At 40.7% G+C, this 27076-nt stretch overlaps 1 protein-coding gene across 1 annotated transcript in view; it reads right to left on the bottom strand.

Annotated features, from left to right (window-relative positions):
- ABCB5 (ATP binding cassette subfamily B member 5) overlaps positions 1 to 27076 on the bottom strand; it is a 124062-nt gene that overhangs the window by 11574 nt on the left and 85412 nt on the right. Inside the window, exons 20-23 of the mRNA XM_004702711.1 lie at positions 19526 to 19729; positions 15447 to 15547; positions 14204 to 14344; positions 1041 to 1197 (exon numbers count right to left, since the gene is read on the bottom strand). Coding sequence (XP_004702768.1) covers positions 1041 to 1197; positions 14204 to 14344; positions 15447 to 15547; positions 19526 to 19729 — 603 coding nt within the window. The remainder of the gene's footprint in view (positions 1 to 1040; positions 1198 to 14203; positions 14345 to 15446; positions 15548 to 19525; positions 19730 to 27076) is intronic.

Raw genomic sequence — 27076 nt, 5'->3', positions numbered from 1 at the left:
TGATATGCTTCTCTGTGTCTTTTGAGAATTTCAAGGTGTTTTTATTTCTGTCACTAACAACAGGCAATTCTTTTAATTATTATGTAGCTCTAGTGATACTGTATTGTTTAGAAACTGTCAAGCATATAATTCTGCCATTAAAATCCTACAGGGAAATAATTCTCAATGAAAAATTTCTTTTAAAACATATACACAATTGATGTGTGTATGAATTGGGATAACAGTTGTATGAGCCCCTAATAAAATGTTAAAAAAAAATAACTATACCAAAAAAAATAAAATAAAATAAAACCAGCAACATTTTGAACTAAAAAAAAAAAAAATTAGATAATAAAAATCCACAGACACGCAAAAAAAACATATACCTAATGGATATTATTACTTTTAAATTTGAAATGTCTAGAAAGATCTTAAAATTGTGTACATATTTAATGTATAAGACTATAATAAAATTGTGTACTATTAATGCATAAGACTATTGTTTTGATAGTATACAATTTCTCTATTATTTCATTTCAAAGAACCCATATTAGAATTTGTGGCTAAACTTGTGTGCATGTTTCAGTTTGACACATATATTGTCCTATTGGTTGTTGTTGTTGTTGTTTAGACATTATTTCCCATGAACAACTGTGTCAGAATTGGGAGGACTCTCCTTCACATATGTTTTCAGGGAATAAACAAAATCACCCTAACGCAAATCTTGCTCTAAGACTAAACTCTTGCTGTCTCAATTAAATGCGACGTAGAAACCATTCCTCTGTTCATCAACATTTTCATGACATCAGCAAATGAGCTAGCTGCATATTCAAAATATAAGTATCTGGACATTTTCTGTACCGTTTAACACTTGATTTAAAAAAGACTCTCTGTTTTCACTAGCAGCCATGACCATTATTTGATATGATTAATTCTTTATGTTACCATAGCACTATCTTTTAAAAAGTTATCAAATAACGCCTTTATTTATGTTTCTGTTTAGAAAGCATTCCTTGGTTGGTCCAAAAAAAAGTAGACGTTCACATGAGAGTTGTGCTTACTGGACTCTTCCCCGTTAGACTGTGGCTGTCTATGGTGGGCTTCTTCTCCAACAAAGCGAACAGATGTGCCGCCCCCGATTTGGCTTTGGAATATTGAGGTGTCCAGACCAGTGTTTCTCCAATGGCCAGTGCTCCATAGGCAACAGCAGTGAAAATTCTATCAAAAGATGAGGCTATTTAACCGTGGGTAGCTGGACTTTACAACAGTGGACCTCAAAAATAAGTCAAGTAATTAAAATAAAATTAGCAAAGGAATATAATCATTTGGGTCAGACGATATTTTTAATTCTGAAAGTCCTACAATGGTATCTTTTAAAATCCCCAGCCACATAGTAATCACTCCTTGCTCTGCATACCAATATAACCTTTGGGGCTTGGGAAATCTTAAGCACTCTCCATTCAATTAGAGAGGGAGAGAACAAAGCCCCCAACTTGTGAATATAAAAGTTTTTCAGCCACTTTGATGTAAGGTTTGCTTACTTCAATGATATCAGGAAGATCATTCAACTGACAATAGGAAGACAGTGTCTAGTAGTGAGATCTGAGTTTACACAGCAGATATGACGAAGGTGTGTTTTTGCATATAATGCAGTTAGAACAGATCATTGAAGCTAGTTGATTGGTTATCTGTCTGTTGTGCTACATACACGCTGTCAAGGGAGCTAAGTGTGGGGGTTGTGTTCTCTTAATGGCCCTTAAACAAAATCTGGCTATGAGAGATCTGAGTTAAGACTGGAGAGAGAGCTTTGATCTTCCAGTTTGCTCTAGATCAGGATCTCCATTTCAATGCATGCTAATTATAAAACAGTCAGTATGCAGATGCTGTTTGGAAGTGCACAGAATATTCGCAGAAAGGTGGTTCTCACCTGGCCATGATAAAGAATTTCTTTCCATTTTCTTTTTCATTTGAGGCATGAAAACCCTTTACTGGGAATGAAAAACATTGCATCTGGGTAACAGAGTTGAAAGTATAATTCACTAAGTTTCACTGGCAGTATTTAAACACCAGGCAGTAAAAGGACATCACAGAGCCCAGTTGCTTGTTTGCTGTGCTGGATCACAGCAAGGTAAATACATCCAGGCTCCTTGTGATTTTCCAACAATGCAACCTACCCAGGGCTGGGTGCTGATGCAATCTCTCCAGTGACCTGGACCTCGGTCCTGACTTTTATTGGCTTTCCAAAGTTCAAACACAATATAAACTATAAAAATGATCATTTACTGAAATGTCTGGCTTGAATATTATTATAGCACCCAGTCCTGTGATGTCAAGGCATTGTTAGTACTGACATTTACAGAAATGAACTAAAGCTCAAAGGGGTTGCTGAGTTTAGGCTGGCACTGTTGTTTTCAAAGGCAGGAAAGACCAGGCGGAGCTGGGCTGCTCCAAGCCAAAGCCAGTGGATGAGACAGGAAGATAATTGGATTACGCGTCAGGATGCCTGGATTCTAGTCCCACTAGACTGGAACAGAGGCGGTGCAGAAGTCACAAGGTGCAGAGTTTCCCTTTATGATTTTAGGTGTGCCCAAACATTTACCTGTCCTGAGATTTCCACCCGTAAAGTCATCTTAAGGAGTAAGCATAAATGTCCAGGGCTACTCCGGTCTGGCTAAGTCTCTCTTAGAATGGAATTACGACCAAGGAAAACAGAAGAGGTTTCCATATAGAGTGTGTGTCTGTGAGAGGTAAAAGGTACAAAGAAGGGACAGTAGAACAGGAAGTAAAGAAATATTGGCTAGAGATCCTAGTGTTGTCTTTGTTGTGTGTGTTGAGGGGAGAGCAAGGGTCTGAAGTGATGAGGTTTATGTTGAGAACCTGGAGGGAAACCCTAGCTTTGTGGTGATGACCGATCTGGGGGATGGATCCAAACCACTAATCTCCTTTATACTTTCCCCAGGGTGGGCTCTGTAGAAAGTCAAGGCTCACCCAGGAGGTGGCTTTGCTACAGAATCTGTCTTACCCTGCAGGGACCCAGTTAGCTTGAGTTAAAATGCAGTCCCCTCCCACTCAACAAGTATGTTCTGAACAGCAATCTGTGTTGTAAGTCCGCGATGAAGTCAAACCGGATCCTCAAATACGGTTCGAATTTACCCCAGGGAAATGTTCAGGCCAGTCTTCCGTGCCACTGTTGGTCTTGGGGCAATTCACACCTTGGGATATATATATATATATATATATATATAACTAAAAAGCCAAATGCTTTGAAGCCACTAACAACATATTTATCAAAGTATTAATCTATAAAACTTGCTTACACACCCCTTCGCTTCTATATATAACATTACAAAATAAAACAAAAAACCCAGGCCACTTCTTAGTTCAGAAACTATTGCCATGCTGAATAAATTCTTTTTTCCTGAAATGTTTTTATTGTGAATTAGGTGGGGCTTTACATTCCAGATCATCATTTTTGTGTTCAGCAACTTTAACAATTTATTCATGCTCCCAGGTAGCTTGGCCTCCTTTCCCCGTTGCCCCCATTTCCCTCTTGTAGGATGGATGTTTCCTTTTACCAAGTTAACACCTGGTCTGCCCTCTACCCCATTACTTCTCCTTCCCTCCCTTCCCATTCTGAACACACTTTTGAGAGACACACTTGTAAAATAGGAATGGCGCATACCTGAAATGTAACTTCCGTAACTCTCCTATGTTTAACTTGGCCATGGAAGGAGACGTCCTATATACTCATCTAGTCTACCCTTATTTGGTATTGACTTTGTGGTCAAAGTCTTCATGCCAGCTGTACCACGGAGCCAGTACAGGTCTAGAAAGGAGCATCCCAGCATCTTCCGATGCTTGTCCTCTCCTTCCCCAGTTCCATGTTCTCCGTGAGCTAATGGGACCACTTTACTGCCTCCTCATCAGATAGATCTGCTCTAGTCTGTTTGTGCATTAGGGAGATCCTGTCTTTCCACATTCCTGCTAAGAATTTAATAGGAATTTAAAAATCATCTTTTGTCTAGGAACACCAACTGAAAGTAGAAAAATCAACAATCTTAGTTTTAACTGAAATTGAATGGAGCAGGAATAGTGTGCATATTTACTGGTTCCTATTTAATAACCTGAGGAACTCTAGTGGGGTCATGGGTTACTGAGTGGGCTGCTAACTGCCCAAGGTCAGCGATTCCAAACCACCAACCATTCTGAGGAAGGAAGATAACGTTTTTCAGTCCCATAGAGAGTGACCGCCTCAGAAACCCATAGGCGCAGTCCTCCCATGTCCTGTAGGCTCACTCTGCGTTGGAATCAACTTGATGGTATTGGTTTGGGAATTTGGTTTGGGATCTAATATCCCAATGCCTGCTTCTCTGTCCACTCTGGTAACTTTTCCTAAGAGGAAGTATTGTAGAGTTTTCAGAGCTAGAGTTCTGAAGCCAAACCACTGCGATGACATCCAACAAGCTCCACTCACTGCCATCGAGTCAATGCTGATTCACCATGACCCTATAGAGCAGTGCAGAATTACCCCTTTGAGTTTCCAAGGCTGTAACATTTATGGGGGTAGAAAGTCCTGTCTTGCTCCCATGGATCAGACTGGTAATTTTTAACCTGGCTGATCAGAGCCCAATGCGTAACCACTGTGACGCCAGGGCTCCTGGATGCCATCCAAGAATTTACTAGCTGGGTGACCTTGGGCTTGCGACTTAACTTCTCTGTGCTTTGCTTACTGGTAAGTAGGAGAAAACAAGAGCATATTTTACAGGGTTGTTGTGAAAACCAAATGAGTGAACAATGTAAAGTGCTTAGTACAATACTTTATATGTAATCAGTGCTCAGCAAATGTCAGTTATTAATATTCTTCTCATACAATGAGGGTTAATAAGACCTTTCTTGTAAAAACCAAAAACAGAAAACCTCCCTCTTCCGTAGAGATGAGCAAATTAGATGTAGATCCAATCACAACCTCCCCAGTCCTGATTCAGTAAGTTTCTTTTCCTTGACCAGAGGGTCCAGCATCTTTTCTCACAGAAGTGATTCTTCTTCTTTTCCTACACCACCCATTAACAACTTAAGGAGCCTCTTCTTCCCACCCTAAATCCTCTCCTCAGAGGTCACCAGAGCTACTTTTTGCTGGCACTTTGAATGTATCGGGAGACAGAGTTACAGCCTCAGAAACCCACAGGGGCAGTTCTACCCTGTCCTATAGGGTCACTCTGAGTTGGAATCGACTTGATGGTGCTGAGATTTGGGTTTTTTTGGGTTGTTGTTGTTGTTTGGGGGTTGGGGGTGGGTTTGAATCATCTAGCATGTTTTTCCTATCTGGGATACCAGGTAAGCACTGCCCAGGAGATAAGTTATTGTCAGCTGCTGCCCCTGTACCCCCACCTTGACTCATGGTGACGTCGTGGACAGTAGCTTGGACTGCGAGGGCTCCCAGTTTTGCCTGGCTACATTTTTTGGCCTCTTCTTCTGAAGCTCCTCTGGCTGGAATCACATTTCCCACCTTGCTCACTATTTACACCACTCAGGGCCTCCTGGAGTGGGGCCTGGTGGTAACTGTTAGCACTTCTTAACACCCGAGGTGCCCTTAGTTCAGAGAAATGAAGCGATCACCCTAGGGTCTCAACACTGAAGCTGTAGGGTGGGAACATAAATGTCCTTGCTCACTCTGTTTTCCCTGCACAGTGGTCCTTCCAGTCCCTAGTGGACTTATTCTAGAATCTAGTGGAAGGTGGGCCTGGACTGTCTCTCCCCACGTGTCAAGGCTTGCTAACACTTACTTTTTCATTTCGGAATCTTCAGAGGACCCCAGACAGCAGTCGGTGCTTTCTGGATTTCTCCCTTTCACAGCCCTCCAGTAGCGGATCCCTCTAGCTCGTCTATCTTGTCTTCCTCTCTCCCAGAGTCTCTGGGGAGGAGCCAGGCAGGAGGTGGGTGGATACCAAGGTAGTCAATGCTAAAAGAAGCATTTTCTGTTCTCCCTGTTTTTGACTAAGGAAGGCTGATTTATTTTTTTTAATTTTTATTATCGTTGCTGTTGTTTTTTTAATCGTTTTATTAGGGGCTCATACGACTCTTATCACAAGCTATACACACATCAATTGTGTAAAGCACATTTGTACGTTCATTGCCCTCATCATTCTCAAAACATTTGCTCTCCACTTAAGCCTCTGGCATCAGGTCCTCATTTTTTTCCCCTCCCTCATGAGCCCTTGATAATTTATAAGGTGTTTATTTTGTCGTATCTTGCCCTGTCCGACGTCTCCCTTCACCCACTTTTCTGTTGTCTGTCCCCCAGGGAGGAGGTCATATATGGATCCTTGATTTCTTAATTATAATGCTGACACACTGGTCCACAGCTGCCCGTCTACTACAGCAAATATGGTGGTCAAAGTCTACCTCAGTCCTTTCCATCCTTTTTTATTTCAAAACATCAGCCAACTATTGATACTTATTATGACTTACACTTTTGGCTATGTTACTTATGGCTAATAACCCATATTTATGATTGGAGAACCTATATGGTTTCTTGTCAATAATTATATTTAGATTTCAGAATAACCCCAGGAGTCCGGGTGGCACTGTGGGTTAGGCATAAGGCTGCCAACTGCAAGGTTGGCAGTTCAAACCCAGCAGCTGCTCTTCTGGAGAAAGATGAGGCTGGGTGCTCCCGTGAAGATTTTCAGTTTGACAGGCTCAAAAATCCTGTGTAGGGCCACTCTGTTTTGGAATCGAGTGGATGGCAGTGGGTTTTAATTGGGGTAAGCTACAAACAACCACAAAAAATGAAACAAAAACCAAACTCACTGCCAGCGAGTTAATTCTGACCCCCAGCGACCCTATAGGGCAGGGTAGAACCTTTACTCTGTGCTTCTGAGACTGTAACCCTTTATGGGAGTAGAAAGCCTCATCTTTCTGTCAAGGAGTGGCTGGTGGTTTCTAACTGTTGACCTTACGGTCAGCAGCCCAATGCATAACCTGACCCCACCAGGGCTTCTATATAGACAAGTAAGTTGCTGAATTTTCTCCTTAGGCAGTTTTCTAATCTGTGGCTTTTATTATGACTATGTGGAAGGCAGTGTTGTCTTATTTTCTTCCTACCCACCTGTTTTACTTAAAGGGAAAAAAAAAGGTGTGAGTTGATTCCAACTCAAGACAACTCCCTGATAGTCAGAGCCGAGCTGTGCTCCGCAGAGTGCTCCATGACCTTCCCTGCAAGGCCCCTCTGGGTGGCCTTGGGCCTCCAGTCTTGCAGTCACCCAGCCAGGGTCTCCAGAAGAATGTGCATTGCAAAGGAGGCCGAGACTCACAGAGCTCGAGCCTGGCTCTGAAGTAGGGTACAGAGAGTTACAGACCCTTTGCGGATACTACGTCTTTTGGGACGATGCCACATGAGTCAGTTAGGAAAGCCCTAAAGGCATCAGTGGAAAACAAGACAGAAGAAAATAAAACTGAGACTTTCTACTCTAATTTTGGAAACCCATAGGGGCAGTTCTACCTGCAAGATAGGGTCGCTGTGAGTCAGAATCAACTCAAGGGCATTGAGTTTAGTTTTTTTTAAGTCTGTACATTTATAGTGAAATAGCAAGTTGAAAGTGTTGTCAGAGGCTGCAGGGAGTGTTTTAATACAATATGTGTTTACTGATTGGTTCGAACTACAGCCCAACACATAGCCACAAGATCAGCAGTTCAACTCCCATAGCTGCTCCATGGGAAAAAGAAGAAGTCGTCTGCTCCGGTAAAGATTTACAGCTTCAGACACCTAAAGGGGAAGTTCTACTCTGTCCTATAGGGTTGCTATGCGTCGGCATCAACTAGATGGCAGTGACTTTGGGGGTTTATCTAAAGGGATATGCTCACTATAAACATTCATGGTAGGTAGTTTGGGATCCATTGGGTCTCTAAGAAGCTAAAGACATGGGTGTAAGAATACCCCATTTGTGAATGGTGTACAGCTCTAAGCCCATACTGAGGCACAGGTTGCAACCACAGGCTTCCACATAGGCATGGTTATGAGGATGGAGTAGGACCAGACAATGCCTTATTCTGTCATACACAGGGTGGCTATGAATTGGAATTGAATCGGCCACGTATAACAATAACCACAAGGCCCACATTTACTAACCCTCTCTCTTTGGGTCCTATCATAAACTAGGGGTATTCTTACTATGTCTGTAGTCAGGTTGAAAGATGTTCAAATGGAAGGGGATGCCAGCAGCCCTATCTCACAGCGCTCCCTTTCTCCCCTCCACAACAAAATGACCTTCCTTCAGGACCCTGAGAAATGCCAGTGTGAAACTGCTCCTTAGTCATTGCTCTTTTATGCCAATGGGCTAAAAATGTTCTGACAGACAATGCTTATGTTTCCAAAAGACCCGTTTAAATGAATTTAATAAAAAGAAATTCAGGAAGTATCGTGGATGGGTATTGGAGCTTTTTCATTCTCCTGCACTTTATAGCCATAAAATAACGCTCAATCAGGTACTTGTTCTAGTGATGTTAAGAATCAGCCCAGTGCTGGACATCCATATGTTTAGAGAACTCAATAAGAGTTATTATTATTTTAATCTCCTTATAGGAAGGTTTGTCCACAAATACGGGAATAATAACAATGTCTACTGAACAAATTCTCTGGCATCTGGAGTCATAAAATTGAGTCTCTGCCCACTTATTGGTTATGTGACTTTAGACAAGTTAAGTAACCAAGTGGAGTCTTCATCTTCTCCATACGTAAAATGGGAATCGTCTACAGAAGATTAGCTGTTATGCGTAACAGAGAATTCATACTTTATAAGGACTCAATCGAGGCTAGCTGTGATTGCGATTACTCTATGTAATGGAATGGTTGGCAGGCCTAAGAGATTCTAGTCAGGAAAGTCCTGCCTGATGCCACTTGCAGGTGTGAAAATGGAAGGTATGATTTTGAGGTTGTGCCATCCTTTTCAAGACCGTTTCAAGTGGTGCAATGGTTAAAGTGTTCAACCGATCACCAAAAGGCCATTGGTTCAAACCTACCTAGTGATCTTCTCTCGCAAAGATCACAGTTAGGAAATCCTAGGCAGTTCTACTGTGTCCTATGGGGTCACTTTGGTTGAGAATCGAAGTGCCAGACATACCACCACCACCACAACTACAATAGCATTCTTGACCAGGTCCCTGAGTAGCACAAACAGTTTGCCCTCAATCAACGAGCCCCCACGTTGACAGCGTGAACCCCCATGGACAAAGGGTCTGGCAACCTGCACCCTTGAATATGACAGTCAAAAAGCCCGGGGGCTGGCGGTACTCTCTAACGCACGGGCTGCCAGGAGGCAGAATCAACTCAGACACCAGGTGTGCGTTTTGATTTAAGAAAGTTCCTTGCTTCATTTTAACTGAAATAAATCTCAATACAGGGAAGTAGACTTCCAATGATAATCACTTCACTCACATACATGGTTGATGCTGAGTTAGGACCAATTATTGGCCAACGTATCTCATGGATATAGGAGGGGAGGGTAAAAAAAGGCATTATCAATGGACAACAGGAGTAGCTTGGAGAAGCCAACATTGGAAGCCGATTTCCAGGAAGGACTGGCTCCCTAACAGATGGTTGCGGAGGCAGTGACTTATTTACTGTGGCCCTTCGACCCACTCACTCAGTGGTTCTCCACCTTCCTCATGCCACCACCCTTTCATACAGGTCATCATGTAGGGCTGACCCACAACCATAACATTATTTTGGTTGCTACTTCATAAATGTAATTTTGCTACTGTTATGAATTGGGTGGCCCCTGTGAAAGGGTCATTGAACCCCCAAAGGGGTCGCGAACCATAGGAGTCCCAAACAACTTTCTCTTGCTTGTGTCTGGTAAGAAGGTGGTGGTGGGGGAGGTGGGGGAGGGTGGAGTGGGGGGATACGGATAGGATTCATCTGTGAGCAATTGGAGAATTCCTTGGAGTGCTATCCTGCTGCATATCCTCTGAGAAACAGGAGGAGGCATCTCCTTATCAGCAAAAGCCAGGAATGGAATGAGTCCTCTAGAACCAAGATTCCTGTGCAGGGGACCTCTTGGACCCGGAAGACAGCTACAGCATCAGAGGAGCAGTAGCAGAATGAGGAGTCAAAGCATGGAGTGGAGAGATGGGCCGCCTCCCAGCCCACTGACCAAGTAAAGCTCAGTGGTGTAATAGGTAGTTGGATAAGAATGTGATGATCAGGGGAAAGGATCAGAGTTGGACATAGACAGAAGGGTGTCCCCAGCATATAGGTGGTATTTAAAACCACTGGGCTGGATGAATTTACCAATGAAGGTGTGACGCTGGAGAAGGCCCTCCTAGGGACGGAGGCCTAGCAGAAAAAAAGGAGCTGCTGAAGGGAAAAGAGAAGGATCGCCAATGATAAAGGAGAAGGGAGGGGAAACAAACGGCTTCTCAGAGGTCTAAGATGAAAATGTTTCAGGAAGGAGAGCTTGGATGCTGCTGAGATGTCACGTTAGGTGAAATTAGAAAGCTGAGCATAGATGACAGCACAGGAGGATGGGATGTTTATGAGCAGTGATCTTGATAATGAATCTTTCCAGTGGTTGGTGGGAACCCAACTTCAACTGGAGTGGGTTCAGGAGCGATGAGAAGGTAGGAGGCTTACGGTATACAAGAATGTAGAAAACAGATGTGCGGATTTGTTTTGCTGCAGAAGAAAGCAGAGACATTGGAAATAGAAGAGAATTTGGGGTCATGGGATTTCATTATTTTTCTTCAGATATGTCATTATAAAGAAAAGAAGTAGTAGTGATAGAGAAAATAATGAAAAGAGAGTTGCTTTCCCCTGAGATTCCCTTTGAGATGGAAAGATTCCCACGTATAGCGTCAGTTTTGTCATGTTCCACAGTGTCGATCCAGGTGGTTTCAACTTGGAGACCCACTATGTGACAGAGCAGAACTGCTCCATAAGGTTTTTCAGGTTACTCTTACTGAGACCCCACTTTTGGCGGGAGAGGGTCCTACTCTAACTTATACTGAGCCTATTCGAGTGAGTCTATTCTGACGTATAAGGACCCTCCGGGACTGAGTGGAACTCTTGTGTTATGGTTTCCATTAAACACAGAGAGAAATACGTGCAGCCACAGCTTTCTTCCACTGAGTGTTGGTGGGTTTGGACCATGAACCAACCTTTCAGTTAGTAGCTGAGTGCTTTAATGCTGTCCAAAGCTTCCCGGATAGTAAATTATGGGCGTTAAATACTCTATGTTACACAAACAACATGCACACAATTCATTTTTGCCAACTGTGTTCATTTAAAAGAACATGCTAATTTAAAAAAACCTTGTTATTAGGTTGGTTTCTTTTCAAAAACCTTGTTATTTTTTTTAGAAGGTCATTTCAAAAGACATAAGGTCATTTCAAAAAACATGCTAATATTTTTCACATTATGTTGTAAGTGGCATTGAGCACAGAGTGGATAACACTATGGCAGATAGGTGAGTTTGGCAATGGAAAATGAAGTGATTCTCCCTTGATTGCCTTTTTGTTTTGATTTTGTTTGTTGTTGTTGTTGTTGTTGCTACTATGTTCATGTAAGCCAATTAGAAATAACCTTGATTTCTAATTTTTTAAATGTGATTTTGTAAGTTCAATAGAAATCTTACATTAGTATGATTGGGTTTATTTGCCTTGATTTCTTATAATACTGCAGACCAGTTATACTGAAAAAATGAGACTGTGGGGATTTCAGAAAAGCTGCAGAGATTTTAGACTCAGAAGACCATTAGAAAAACAATTTCTGTACTTCAAACAGTTGTTCCTCAAACTTTTGAAATAAGTAAAATTTTAAGATTGGGATTGTGTGCATTTCATTAGAACCAGTGGGAGGAAATGGCTGGCTGCATGAGCGAGAAGGTGGGGTTGGAGAGGGAGAGTAGTGAGTTGTTGTTGTTAAATTGTTGCTGTTGTTAGGTGCCATTGAGTGGACTCCAACTCATAATGGCCCTGCCTTCAACAACACAACACACTGCCCATCCTCACCATCATTCATTTGTTTGAGCCCATTTTTGCAGACACCGTGTCAACCCACCTTGTCAAGGGCCTCCCTCTTTTTCACTGCTCCCCTCCTTCACCAAGCAGGATGGCCTTTTCCAGGTACTGATCTCTCCTGATAACACGTCCCAAGCACATGAGACCAAGTCGCACCCTCCTGCCTCTAAGGGGCACTCTGACTTTTGCAAGATCGATTTGTTTCTTCCTTTGCCAGTCCACAGTACTTTTAATATTCTTTGCTAGCACCATAATTCAATGGATTCTTCTCTATCTTCCTTATTCAATATCCAACATTTGCATGCATAGGAGGCTACTGAAATTACCACGGCTTGGCTCAGACACACCTTAGTTCTCACAATAACATCCTTGTTTTTTAACATTTTAAAGAGTGCTTTTGCAGCAGATGTACCCAATGCACTGTGTTGTTTGAGCTCTTGACTGCTGTTTCCATGAGCATTGGTCATAGATCTAAGCAACATGAAATCCTTGACAACTTCAATCTTTTCTTCATTTATCATGAAGGTATTTATTGGTCTTGTTGTGAGGATGTGTTCTTGACTACCAATGTAAATTAATTTATGGAACTGTAGAGTTCATGCCTTAATAATCTCCCTAATTAATTAATCTTTGTAATCCGACTGAAGTCTAAGACCAAAGATCCTCATTGTGATTTACAATCCCACATATGCAAAACTCCAGAAGTTTTTTGTGACCAGAACATATTAGGCCAGGGGACATAGAGATGCTAGAAAATTGAAACACATATATTCCATTTTACAAGGAATGATATGGACTTCGAAGAAACTGCAAAGTGGTTTACCATTGAGTGAGATTCAAGAATAATTAATGAAGGATAGACTGTTTTCTTACAAGTGCTTAGCAAAGAACTTTCCTGGGGACTCACTTAATGCGCAGTAGATACATATTTGTTCATGTGACTAGCAACTAAAAATTATCCAAGTTATTCTGAAATTATTTGACTCCAAAAGACATTTAGATGCTTCTTAAAATTCAATATATCATCAGCATACATCTAAGGAGGACCTTCCAAAGAAAAGGACCTGAGTCTTGGGAGGCAAATTTCAAACGGAAGTTTCTCATATGCTTAGTTAAATGGTGGTATCCTTGAAGCACATGTAACTGCCTGACATTATTTTGAAGATCCTTGTTATGGTATTTTGATCCTTGTTATGATAGTTATGCTTTGATGGGGCACTTGTCAAAATATATAACCTTACTTTTTCCAGTCAAATATTGCATGGATTTCTCTGCTTCTGTCTAGCAATGATATTTGGCTGTAGATTAAGGAGTTTTCTATCAATACAGGGAGGCAGAGGAAGCTCACTCAGAATTAAGTTTTTTAATTTCAGCAATTGGATTTGAGTATTCCCATAAATCTGTGCTTAATTATATTTCTAGATTTTCAAAATAGAAGGTCCCAAGTGCTTTGGAAAAAAAGCATCATCATTAGAATCTGATGACCAAACATAAGAACAAAAACCAATCCGGAAAGACGCCCGCCATTTACATGTGTTGTCCTAGAGCAGCACTGATTGACTGTCATTATCTCATGAAGACACGGCCACCCTGCGTTTCAGGAACCCAGCGCCGTGGCGTCGAGTCTAACGCCTGGTGACCCTGATCGGACAGAGTCGAACTGCTCCGGAGGCGCTCCGAGGCTGCACACCTTTATCAAAGCGGAGCGCCTCAGCTTTCTCCCATGCAGCAGCTGTTCGCTTAGAACTTCTGACCTCTTGGTTTGCAGCCCAATGCTTAACCCACTGAGGCACCAGGGCGTTTGGAGTTTTTGGAAGGCTCACAAATTTCCTAAGGAATGGGTGACGAAAGGTCATAATTGAATCCCGTATAGTCCCAATTTCTAGGAAACTGAAACCCGCATCACCTGCTTTCAAAAAATATGCCAGCCTTTTATCAGCCAGCCCACACTTCAATGACTGTACATACATATACACACGTATGATATATACGTGCACACACATACGTGTATATGTATACGTGCACATATGCATGCAATGTGTATACAGGTGTGCACATATGCATGCAATGTGTATACAGGTGTGCACACATGTAAGCATATCTTTTGCGCATACGTAATGGAAGTAGCATTCTGCTATAAACTGGAGCGGGTTCCAGGTAATGGAAGTAGCAGGCGCGCTTGGAGTGTTTTGAGGTTTACACAACTTACGCAAACACGCCCTCGGGGGTCATTCGTCCCGCTTGAACTAAATGGGCTCCCAGCCGAAAGCCCGCCGCGTAGCTGAAATACACAAAGGCATGGCTGAACGCGTAGCAGCTTCCAAAAATCTGGGCTTTCTTCAAGGCGTTTCTGAAACACAACATTTAACAAACAACGGGCCATGAGATACAGTGAGGTCCATTTAACGAATATTGCAGAGTAGTGAGTGCAGAAGAATTAGACATGCTGTAATTTAGTGGATACATACATTTCCCTCTAAGGACTGGAAGAGAAAGTGGTTTTCTACTGCTGAGAATTATTCACAGAGAAAAGAGATCATAGAGTGATTTTTCGCCACAGCTGCTCCGTAGTTAAGTGCAGTCAAGTTTTATTTACAGACAAGAACAAAGAATGAGCAGTCAGTCTGTGAAAGACAGCTTAACAAGAGCTGGAGAGATTTAGTTTAAAGGTGTTTAGAAATGTTCTCTATTATAATTTTGCGTTCACTTAGCGAATATGCCGTGGACGTTAAATAAGCGGTCCTGAATGTAAACACGAGAACAAGAGTACAGCAGGAGTGTGCTGACCAAGTCAACAGAGAACATCACTAAACCAGCATGACAAGAAGTCCTGCTTTGAAATGAAAAGATGTGAGCAAATACATTGTGTACAGATCTGTTGTAAAATGTGGACTCTCGTAGGGATTTAATAGAGCAGAGCAATCTTCTTTTCTCTCTCAAAAAAGCTCCCAATCTCACTGCCCTGGAGTTGGATCTGACGCCTAGTGACCACAGGGCAGAGGAGAACTGGCCCTGGGAGTCTGAGGCTGCGCCTCTTCGCAGGAGCAGAAAGCCTGCCCTGTGTCCTGCGGAGCAGCTGCTGGTTTCAAACTGCTGAGCTTGTGGTTAGCAGCCCAACTTGTCCTCCACTATGCCGCCAGGGCTCCTTTTCCTCAGCGGTGGAGTAAGCTAGTTCCTCAGTCTTGTCTCCGGATCATTGGGAAACTGGCAGAGACAGGACTAGACTGGTAAATGTGGCTGAGCAGAGGGACCCAACGTTCAATACGTTCACCGGTAGCTATGTTTGCTCTGAATTCCTCCTTGAGCTGTTTCTTGGTAAAGTGGCAGGAGAGGTAGGACATGCCATTATTAGGGAAGATTCTAGGGCAGACGAGGCAGCGGGTGACTGTGTGGTGGGGGTTATGGGGATACTGCCACATAGAGTAATGGAAGCAGTAGGAATCTACAGTCACCTGTGCTGAGGCTGAAGCGTCTCATCATACATTTGTTCAAAGGCTTTTTCTCTGGTGAGTGACACGACAGTACGGATATTCTCCACAGCTTCAGTTGCTATCTTATAAAACAGGACAACACAATATATAAACAAAACGAGTAGTGATGAAACTTTTTCCAGTTGTGAATTCCAGTCAGTTACACTGGGGACATATTAAGAAGCAGCTCTGGCCAATCCTGACCCCCCGCCCCCCAAATCTCATTTCAAGATAATGAACTTAAATAACCCACACTCATTGCTGCTGATTCGATGCTGCCTTAGGACCAGCCCATGTGTGGTTGAGAAGAACTGCTCCCTGGGTTTTTCTTGGCTGTCATTTTCCTGGAAGTAGTTCTAGTGGCACAGGAGATCGACGGTTTGAACCCACACCATGGCTCTGGGGCAGAAAACTCGGCCAATCTGCTCCTGTGAAGGTTACAGCCTAGAGAACCCTCTGCAGCATTGTAATCCGTCCCGTGGGGTCGCTATGAGTTGGAATCGACTCAGTGACACCTTATCATCTTGATCTTTGTGGCAGCTGGGTACATTCAAGCCACCAACATTCAGGGCAGCAAACCCCCAACCAAGCTCACTGCTATTGAATGGATTCTGACTCACGGGAACCCTAGTGGGACAGAATAGAACTGCTCCTGTGGGTTTTATCCCACAGAACCCCTGGTGGTTTTGAACTACTGACCTTGTGGTTTGTAGCCCAATGCTTAACCACTGTGCCAACCAGGGTTACAGCTGCAAACTATTGGCCCCACCTCGGGACCTTCAAAATGACAGACCAAAGAAGTCTTTGTGTGTGCGTGTACGTGTGCGTGTGCGTGTGCTCCTGCTTTTTATAATCTGGGGTAAGTAACTAGCATTGACATTGCTGGGTCCTATGGTGGTTCCTTGTTCAATTAAAAAGAACAAACATTTTATTGAGGGCTCTTACAGCTCGTGTAACAATCCATACGTCAATTGTATCAATTACATTTGTACATATGTTCCATGATTGTTTTTTAGACATTTATTCTCTATTGAGCCCTTGGTATCGGCACCTAAAAAAAAAAAAAAGGGTCAACTCATCTAAGTTTAATCTCCTTCAATCTTTAAATTTTTTTATTTAAACTGGTCCACTAACTGGGAGAAGCTAATGACTGGAGAAGATTATGTCCATACATCGTCTTGCAAAGGAGCTCTCCTATAAGTTATAAGACAACTAGAAAAGAAGTTAGGAAAATCAAATAAACAACTATTTTATTCTAGTACCAACATGCAAATCATAACCAAGGACTCAGGAATAGGCCAGTGAAGTAGCCTGGGATGGGGCTAGAAGGTTTTTAAAAAGACAGAGTCTTTCTCAATGAAATGTAATTCACAGACGACCCATATTCATATTGTTTCCAACGAGCGTGAGTCACCAATTGGAGGGAAGATTTGTGGTTTAGAGTAAACGTATTGGACAGGAAAATGCATGCTTGTTTGAAAGAGAATCTTGCAGTTTTCATATTTTGTTTCCGGTCTGGGAGAAGGGGGCAAATTCAGATGGCAGGCAGTATTTGAAGGGGACCATGGTTACAAAAGACAACCAAACCTCGGGCCTGAGTTCACGACTCCAGGATTCTGCTCTCGACTTTGAGGTTGAATGATCTAAAGGCTCATTAGCTTTTCTACGTTCACGTTAGCTTTCACAACGAGCTCAGACACTTGTCGTTGTAGTAGATTTTGTAGTGTGCAAGGAAAGTGGACAAGGAGTACTGAAGACTGTGGACTGAATTGGACGCGTGGAAAGTGTTCCATTAGAGAATGCTTTGTTGTGTACATTTTTGCCACAATTAAAAAATGACAGTACTAATGAGTAAAAAGGAGAAAGTGTTCTAGAATCGCTGGTGGTAATGATTGTACAAATCTTCATATGATTGAACTATTGAATTGTATGATATATGGAAGAAGTGCCAATACAACGGAAATAAATCCCCCCTAAAAAAAGAATACTGAAGGAAAAAGTACAAAACAATTTCGTGATTACTTTTCAAAAAGATAAATGACCAAGATCATTACATAGCCTTAGAAATGTATACATAACTTTTTTAAAAAGGTAATGTGAGAGCATTTAAAACCTGAAAAAGAAAACATTGGCGGAGTTTTGCAAAGATACGCATGCAATGAAAGGACGTACGTCTACCATTTTCAATATACTAAACCGATGTTTGATAAATTGAAGATTGACTAAAAGCATTAGAAAAGGACTCAGAAAACCTATTTGATGGGTGTGACTGTTTGGATAATGTGATGTTACTCCAATAATAGCAAAGAAAACCCCACGTAAAAATGAAAAAACAAATAGGTGTTTCTTAGGGTGCATATGTGAGTAAAGTTCATGGCATAAAAGTAACACAAATAGAATCTCATGAGCTGGGGTCCCATTAACGAAGACATTTTGTAATGTATGCAACAGGGAGGTGACTATGCAACGTTTGACTGTCTCTGAGACCAATTTTTACCAAAGCCGTTCGGTCTGTACAGCAGTAGAAGACCTTTCAAGGGTCCGCATCCAGCGCAAGAAATGCGGAAAGGTTGAAAGGTTAGCTAAAGAAAATTACCATGAGTCATGTGCTTGGAGCCCTTACTCATGAATATTCATAAGACATATAACGTGCCAGCAGTGATACAGTCACGTTGCCACAAATCGTAAGTGAAATGACAATCTATTTTTGTTTTTTTCCTATCCAGATGATGGCTCTTCAATGTAGCAATATGGAAGGAAATGCTGAAAGGTTAAGAGAACCCTCGGGGTTTACATGACACAGCTTCTGCAGGGCTGTCTTGAGAAACAGGCTGGGGGGTCTTTAGCCAGAGTAAAGCCATGGAGATTAAGATAGCAGGCTAACTAAAAAACAAAAACAAAAATTACAAAGAGCTACCTGCCATTCAGAGCTATCTGAGGGTAGGTAATGCTTGCCTGCCACAGATTGGGAAGATGAAGGGGGATGAGCCGATGAGTGGCTGTTTGGGATTTCTACTTTGACTGAGGGGTTGGATCTTCCATTCTTGTATTTAAAAAAATTGAAATGATTTTATTGACTTTCTATGATTCATGTACCATACAATTAAATGGTTTAAATACATTATGAATCTTTGGTTCTCTCAGATCTTAAAATTCCACACGGCAAATATTTCCCTAAACTCCAATTGAACAATGACTTACATGTAAATATGTTTGATCCAGATAAACAACTGTCAAAGAATTTTAAAAATAATTACATTGTTCATTTTGACCAGTATAAAAATGGTTCTTGTCTCTAAAACCTTGTGTTAGGCTCTTTCTATAAGCAGTGTGTTGCCTTCTATTCAGAAACGATTGCATTTCCCTTTTATTTTGAAAATTAAACGACTCAGTGCAATGATTTTTTCAGGCACATGTGATTATTCAACAACCATAGCATGAGAAAAATTTCCCATGATGCAACACAGTCATAATGGTTAGAGCTATTGAGTGTTTACTGTCTTCCAAAGGTCTGTGGGTGATGTGAATGGTTTATGTGCAACTGCTGGTCTGAAGGTGGGTGGTTTGAACCCATCCAAAGGCCTGGTGAAAAAAGGCCATGTGCTTCTATAAAACTCAGAGCCAAAAAAGCCACGGAGAGCAGTTCTTCTCTGTACCACACGGGGTCACCAGGAGTTGGTATGAACTTCAGGACAGCAGGTTTTTGTTGTTCACTGTGTTCCAGATACTCATAATTGTGTGCATATACCAATTCTGGAATTTTGCTCACTCTTTACCAAAAAAATGTGTAAGTGAATACTATGCTTCCTTCTACTTTACAGACAAGGAAACAAAGGTCCAGAAAAGTTTAAATAACTCGCTCATATCACATATATGCTAGATATAGACTCTGAATGTACTGTAACATATCGAGCACAGCATCTTCAATGGCTCTGAGTGCCTCTTGGTCTGTCTATACCTTCTACAGATGCCTAAGGGATGAAGCCAACACATAAAGATGGGCGCCCTGATTATGTTTTCATCTTAAAATATGCACGACGGTAAACGAAGTCTCCCTCTACCTTTCCAGCACGCTTAAGCTCTTGCTTGTCCTTGTTGGCAAACCCAGTCATTGCTGTGGTTTCAATGATTCCTGTCAGAGCAAGTACCGGAGCAGTAATCAGAATCAAGAGTGTCATCTCCCATCCATAGATGAAGGAAACAATAACCGAGAGTCCCATGCAGGTCGCATTTTGTACTATGGCACCAAGTCTTGAACCTGTGGCCTATAATCAGAAATATTTTGGGAAAAAATGAGCAAGTTTTACTTTTACAAGAATTCCTATTATAGGTCCATACAAAACCAAAGCAGGTCTTTAAAAACATGTATTTGTACTTAAACACATTTATACTTATATTCTTTGATTTACACTTCAGAATTAAGTGATGCACATATTTTTAAATGCTCTCTACTAAGAAACGATTACACTTTATTTTGCTCCTTTAAATACTTTATGATTGAAATATTAAATTGCATGATATGTGAAACATGTGCCAATCAAACTATTCAAAATGAAAAAGCAATACATTACTCCCAAACCAAACCCATGCCGTGGCATCAGTACAATAATGGATAAAAGCCTTGGTGTTTAGTGTAGAAAAAAAGAGTAGCTGCAATTCGCTACAACTCCTTGATAGGGAAACTTGTGGTGTTCTTAAGGAGTTTTGCAAAATTTTACATTTGAACTCAAATTTAGTGTCATGAAATATTGAAGTTGTAGGGTTCTTTTTCCCTTTCTTCTTCCTCTTCTTTCTTAAATGAAAGATACACAATTACACTCTTTCTGTCTCCCCAAACTTCACCAAATACCCAACAATAATAACAATACATATATATGTATACACATGGGACTATATGCACACACACACACGCACACACAATCTAGTCCACCTAAATTATGCAACTTAAATGTAAATACAGCTGCTTCTCTTTGATGGTTATAGATAAACTCGTGGTGATAAAGTTGACATTTGAAAATAGCAGAATCAGGGTTAATGTGAAAAAAAAATGAACTAGAAAAGAAGTTAATCTTAAGCATTTTTCATTGTTTACTGTTCGTAAAGTTGTCACTTTTGCTAGGAATTTTATGGGAAATTAAACATTTAAATAATGAATAGCATTTACCGTGCCAGTTTAACATCCATGCATAAAAGTGTTTGTAAAAGATGACTTGAGTTATGCATGTGAATTTTTTAATGCAGGTTTTGCATATTTTATCTCATGGATGGTAAAAAGGAAGAGAAGGGGGAGGTTTTAGCTTTCATACAGGCCAAAAATAGAATCTAATTTGATTTCAGTAAGATTCTAGGATGAATGATCAATTCCTCTATGAATGGGAAAAAAACCCAAACCAAAAACCCTGTCTTACGGAATCTGTGAAAAGAAGATTCTGGTAGAATTTGCACATTTATCTTTCAAGTGAATTCTCCCCATTGGTTAAGATATCATAGCCATGCATGGTTACAACTCACAGCCCCTGAATTCAAGCTCAGGGCTTTTAACGATGAAGCTTTGTGTTGGTGAGACAAGGCTTGAGATGTAAAGAGGAATGAGCCTGGGGCAGAAGTGCAGGTAGACTGGAGGAGGCGTGGCATAGGCGAAGGGATAAAAAACAAATGTTGGTGACCTAAATCTTCATGGTCCCAGTTGTAGCAGATATACAAGACAAGCCTTTAAGACCCCAGATGCTATTTTATCTGCTAACCAGGAACCATCGAAATTCTTCGCCACATTTTTCTATAGCACCCCTGTATCTTGTGGGTTCCCTTCCTGAGGGTAAGTATTGAGCAGGGCCATGATGTAAGAACTTATTGTTCTTAAGTTGGAGCTAGGATTTAATGCAAGCCCTAAACCCATTCCTGGATCTATCCATTTTTTTTTCATTTGTTGTAACTTGGGAGTTAGTATATTTGTCATGTCATTTCCTAGTTCAATCAGGTCAAACAGAATTTTACAATTACTTCCATAATCAGCCTCCAAACATACTTTTCCTTCCTGGACTTCTTGACATCATCTCCCTCTTAGCTCTCCCACCCCTCTAAGTGAGATGTCAACGAAGTCCTCATGGAAGAACCACATCATCATCAGTCACTGAAGGATTGGAACCCATATGATCGGAAGTCAAAGAAGGCACCAGTATCAGAGCCTAAATTGTGAGAATCTGCTGTGCAGAAGGGAATGGATGACAGTGGGAGCCCAAGATTCATTTGTGGAACTACTCAGGAAATAAGCCTCTGGAGAACTCCCCGATTTAAAATTGAGGGATGGGAGGGAAGGGGTCACTAAAGAGAGCGCGCTTGGGAGAGAGGAGTATAGAAGATCAAAGGCATAAATCTGACCTGAACAGTTAAAACTTTGTTAGTAGATCCCCCTATGATGTGGGCTGGATCTGATCTGGTTTCCAAAATTTTCTGTATTTTTGGTTTGAATTGTTTTCTTTGTTTTTTGTTTGTTCATTTTAGCGTGTATCTCAGAGGTGTTATGTCAATGGAGGTCACTGTCTTGAAGCTGTGGTGTATGCTTTGCTTGTCTGGTGTTTTGGTATATGAAACCTAGGACTGATGACCCTAGAGGGCCATCAAGTAGAGTTAAAGGGTTCAGGGGACGGGGGTACAGTGGTGGTGGTGGAGCAAAAGGGAGACGGTGTCAAGGAGTCCATGTAGAAAAAGATGGTTTGGACACCGATTGTGGTAATAATTGTACATTCTACTTGATGTGACTGAAATATGGAAGGATATCTGTATTAAATCCCAACTAATAGTTGTTTTTTTTAAAGCAAAAAGTAGGCAACTTTTACTGTGCTCTAAGGGATCTCTTTAGCTCCATTATCTCATTGAATTTGAACACATGGCTGAGACAACATTAACTAATGCCATAATACAGATGAAGAGACGGAGGCAGAGAGATGAGATAAGTGGCTCATAATCATACAAATCATACCAGGTGGGATAAAAAGAACAAACCCTTTGTTCTCTGAACTACTGAGCAGTAAATTGCTGCTGTAATGAATGCTCCCTGGACTCCAGCAAACTTTGTGTTCGTCTTTGATTTCCTAATACTAAGTGCATAGGGTCACTGCGTTTAAGGGTCTATTTTTGCTTACTACCTGGATTGATATTGCGAACTTGATGCTGTAAAAGATGATACCAATTTGTACCCTCACATGACACATTTCATTGAAATATCAAAAAAAAATCATTCTCTTTTAAAATAACAAGACTTGTTAATACTTCTGTGGAATTGAGCATTCCTCCTGGACTAGGAAACTTTGCCCCACATTACAGTCAAGATTAAATGCCCCTATAGGGCACAATTTAAAAAGGATCCCTGGTAGCATAGTGGTTATGCACTGGCCTGTTACCTGGAAGGCCAGCAGTTGGGAACTACCAGCCACTTTTTAGGAGAAAGATGGGACTTTTTATTCCCATAAAGAGTTACAGTCTCAGAAACCCACAGGGCTAGTTCTGCCCCATCCTATAGGGTTGTTATGGGTTAATATTGACTCTGTGACAGTGAGGTGTTTCATATATGTCTGTCTGTCTATCTATCTATCTATCTATCTATCTATCTATCTATCTATCTATCTATCATCTACACACATACACACACACACACACACACACACACACACACGGACTCATTTACAGCCTTGGCAATCCTAGGGGGAAGTTGACTCTATCCTACAGAGTTACTCAATGTTGGCATGGACTTGGCAGCTGTGATTTTGCTGCTGTCTGATGACCATAGATACTAATATGACTGGGTGGCGCCACAGTGTAAGGACTCCACTGCTAGTTGAAAGATGGGAATGTCGGAGACGTCGGATAGTGTACGATATGACAAAATAATAATTTATAAATGATCAAGGGTTCATGAAGGAGGCGGGATGGGGGAGGGAGGGGGAAAATGAGGAGCTGATATTAAGGGCTCAAGTAGAAAGCAAATGTTTTGAGAATGATGATGGCAACAAATGGATAAATGTGCTTGACACGATGTATGTATGTATGGATTGTGATAAGAATTGTATGAGCCTCCAATAAAATGATTTATATATATATATATATGGTGGGAATGTCAAACTACCTAGATTTGCCCTTGTTATTTGGTTTCAAAATATCACAGTCTTGGAAACTGAATATCGAGTGCAGTTGTGATCTGTACACATGAGGACACCCTGAGTTGGAATGAAATGGATGGCAACTAACAATACAAACATCATAGTCAGAAATAAAGTTTAAAAATTGGAATCAAGTTTTGTAAACAAAATATTTTGTTTTAAAAAATAAATTTCATTTAAATATTAATAAAAAATTAACCTGCCATCAATTGCTTGATATATTCCTGTCAGATTGATTTCTAGTAATATTTAGCATGGATGACATATACATATATATTTTTTATATTTGTACTTGATAGGCTGTATAAATATAAAAACATATAATTACATTACATTTACGTAGTCCTCAAACTACGGCCCGCGGGCCACATGTGGCCCGCCGAGGACATTTATCTGGCCCACCAGATGTTTTTGCCCCATTTGTTTTTTAACTTTCAAAATAAGATATGTGCAGTGTGCATAAGAATTTGATCATAGTAGTTTTTTAAACTAGTCCAGTCCTTCACTGGGTCTGAGAGACAGTGAACTGGCCCCCTGTTTAAAATGTTTGAGGACTCCTGCTTTAACTAATCATAACACAACTTGTTGTAGACCAAAATAAGACTTTGCTTTGATGAAAAGGCATAGTGAAATGTACAGGAAAAACAACGCCTTGTGATTTTTTGGAACTTAGCTTCCCAAAGAACAAAAGTGACATTGTCCTTTGTAGAAAACAAACTTATATACAGCAACTAAGCTGCTGACGGATGGACTGACAATCAGCCATGACCTTGGACTAAAACAATACACATTACATCGGATGCAGCAACTATCCTAGGAAACATAGTGCTCTATTCCCCTATTTCACTTGCATGTTTTTTTTTAATCATGATTGTCAAAGTAGCAGGGCTTCTAAAGATGTCCGGGGGCATGTCTTTTGACTTAATAAGGGTTTTAAAATAATATTTATTTTTATTAAAGAGGCATTTTTATGTTGACTCTAATAATTGGTTGTTTTACCTCTTAAATGCAGCAACTTTACAATCAGCTATCATTGTTGCAGGCTTTTATTCTCTTGCTACTACTTTTCATTCAAAGAAAATGGTTTGATTTACTCAGAAATTATTATGAGAACAAAGATTATTCCTGCAAGGAAAGTTTCAAATGATCAAGTAGTATTAGTCAGATGCTCATACAGAATCAGGCCTGACAAATATTCTCATTAACTTATTTTGATGAGAGACAACACTACTTATTAGAAAACAACCAATGAATGTCAGGAAAGTAATGCTTTCATTACTAATTGGTAATTTGGTAATTTTGCTCAAAGAGAAGATGCCTCACATGTAAAACATAGCTGTTGGCAAGACTGCCTGTCTCATTGGATTCTAAGAAATTTGAATGATAGGTAATGAGAGACAATCATTAACATACTAAAGAAGAGGGGCACGTTTTGTAGACTGGAGACTTGAATGGAATTATGGTAATCCTGACTAGAGTGAGTCAACTGTGGAATTCCTAAAGGTAAAGTTGTCATTCCGTTAAGTGTGCGGTATGTGAAAGTAGGATGGCATGCTCATTCTTGGATTACACCGCCCCCCCCCCCCTTATTGATCTGCATGATTAGGTTTCAAAGATCAGATCGTTATATAAAAATGGGCATTATGTGAAAATGGAGGATGGCCACATTAGAAAATGGAGGATGACTACTCATTATATATACTTGCCAGATTACATTATTATTTAACTGTTAAATTACCTAGTATTTAACTGTCAAATGACATCATTACATTACTACCCAACCACAGAGTGCCATGGGTCAACCACCGCAGCCAGCATTCATTCCTCTTACGTTCATCCAGGATTGGTTTCAGCAGGACACCTGCCATTAAGGTGCATGTGGTACAGGGATTTACTTGATGCGACTGTTCTAGATTTAGTCTCTGTAACTTCCACCAAACAAGTGCATGCAGATTGATGGTGTTTCCTCTTTTCCCGATGGGTCTGGGTGAGAGAGGGTGGGAACGATGCTGATAGAATAAATGATTTAGTTAGAGTGATGGCTTGGAAAGTTAATTGTGATTGTAAAAACTTAACTTGAATGTGGGGATTGGTCAGTTTTGCCATCCAACTAGTTATAAAATCACTCATCCTGTGGTGGGATTTAAATAATTTAACAACTGATTTGTTGCCTTAATGACTGTTTTAAGTATAAAAAATGATATACCAAAAGTTCCTTTATTATTGCATAGTCAGTATTTAAATAAGAACAATAAAAAAGTTAGATTAGATTATATCTAATTATAACAAAATTAGATTAAGTTATAAGGCAGGTATAAAATATTAATGAAAAATATCAAATAATACCTGACAAAAAGCAATACAGCTGTTAAAGATATTTCCATATTGCTTCTTGATTGGCATCTCACTTGCAATATTCTTCACTTTTATCCAAGCATTATTAGTTGTGATTTATCCTTAGTCATCTTTTCACTGCAGGAGTAGAATCCCACTCCTTTAGTAGACTAATTAGACGAATAGTCATTGTGTTTGCTATATTAGAAACAGGTGATTTCTCTTCTCTGAACATCATATGTTTGTCTTTGAAAAACTCCTTTTTGCTCCTGATGAAGTTAAGGCAATTGCTCTGACAATATTTTCAACTCTTTGCACACTTTCAGGAACTGCATACTTCTGGGAGTTTTTCAGAACATTTTCTACGAAATCTCAATAATCACTAGTATCAGTTTAGTAATGAAAGATGTCACTAACATGAGCAATTGTTATTCAGCTGCTTTCCATGGAGCTAATACTTCTTTAATCTTCCAGCAATCTGGCTCCCAAAACTCGAGATAGTGTAATTAAAAAAATTCTTTTATTTAAAATGTTTCTATTGGGAGCTCTTACAGACGTCATAGCATTTCAGAGTTCAATCAGATAAAGTAGTGTTGTACCATTGCTGCCACAATCAGATTCAAAGCACGTTCTTTCTTCTTGCACTCCTTGATATCAGTTCCCCTTGACCCCCTTTCTCCCCCACACAACTCCCCAGGAACCTGTATGTATGTATGTATGTATGTATGTATGTATGTATGTATGTATGTATGTATGTATCTATCTATCTATCTATCTATCTATCTATCTATCATCTATCTATCATCCATCCATCCATCTATCCATCCATTTTTGCCCGTATCTTACTCCATCTACTATCAGATAGTGACTGTCTCCTTTCACACACAATTCTGTGAGTGGGGTTATACAGTCATTCATGCTATCAACAGCCCCTTCCCAGTACCTCCATAGCTGAAATTCTGAAGTTTGGGATTTGAAGGGGATGTGAGGGCGAGGGCGGGCAGGCAGATTGATCACCAGATGGATTGCCATCGGCTGCGGTTGTCCTCAGAAGCTGATTTAGCTCAGTGTCCACAGCCAGGAGCAGACGAGCTCTCTTCCATGTCTGGCCAGCTCTGGACC

Source organism: Echinops telfairi, unplaced genomic scaffold (genome assembly GCF_000313985.2).
Source record: "Echinops telfairi isolate 266 unplaced genomic scaffold, ASM31398v2 ScPeMD7_23;HRSCAF=83, whole genome shotgun sequence".
Taxonomy (NCBI): domain Eukaryota; kingdom Metazoa; phylum Chordata; class Mammalia; order Afrosoricida; family Tenrecidae; genus Echinops; species Echinops telfairi.
The sequence above is the reverse complement of the archived record's forward strand: the minus strand, read 5'-3'. Positions and strand labels throughout refer to the sequence as shown.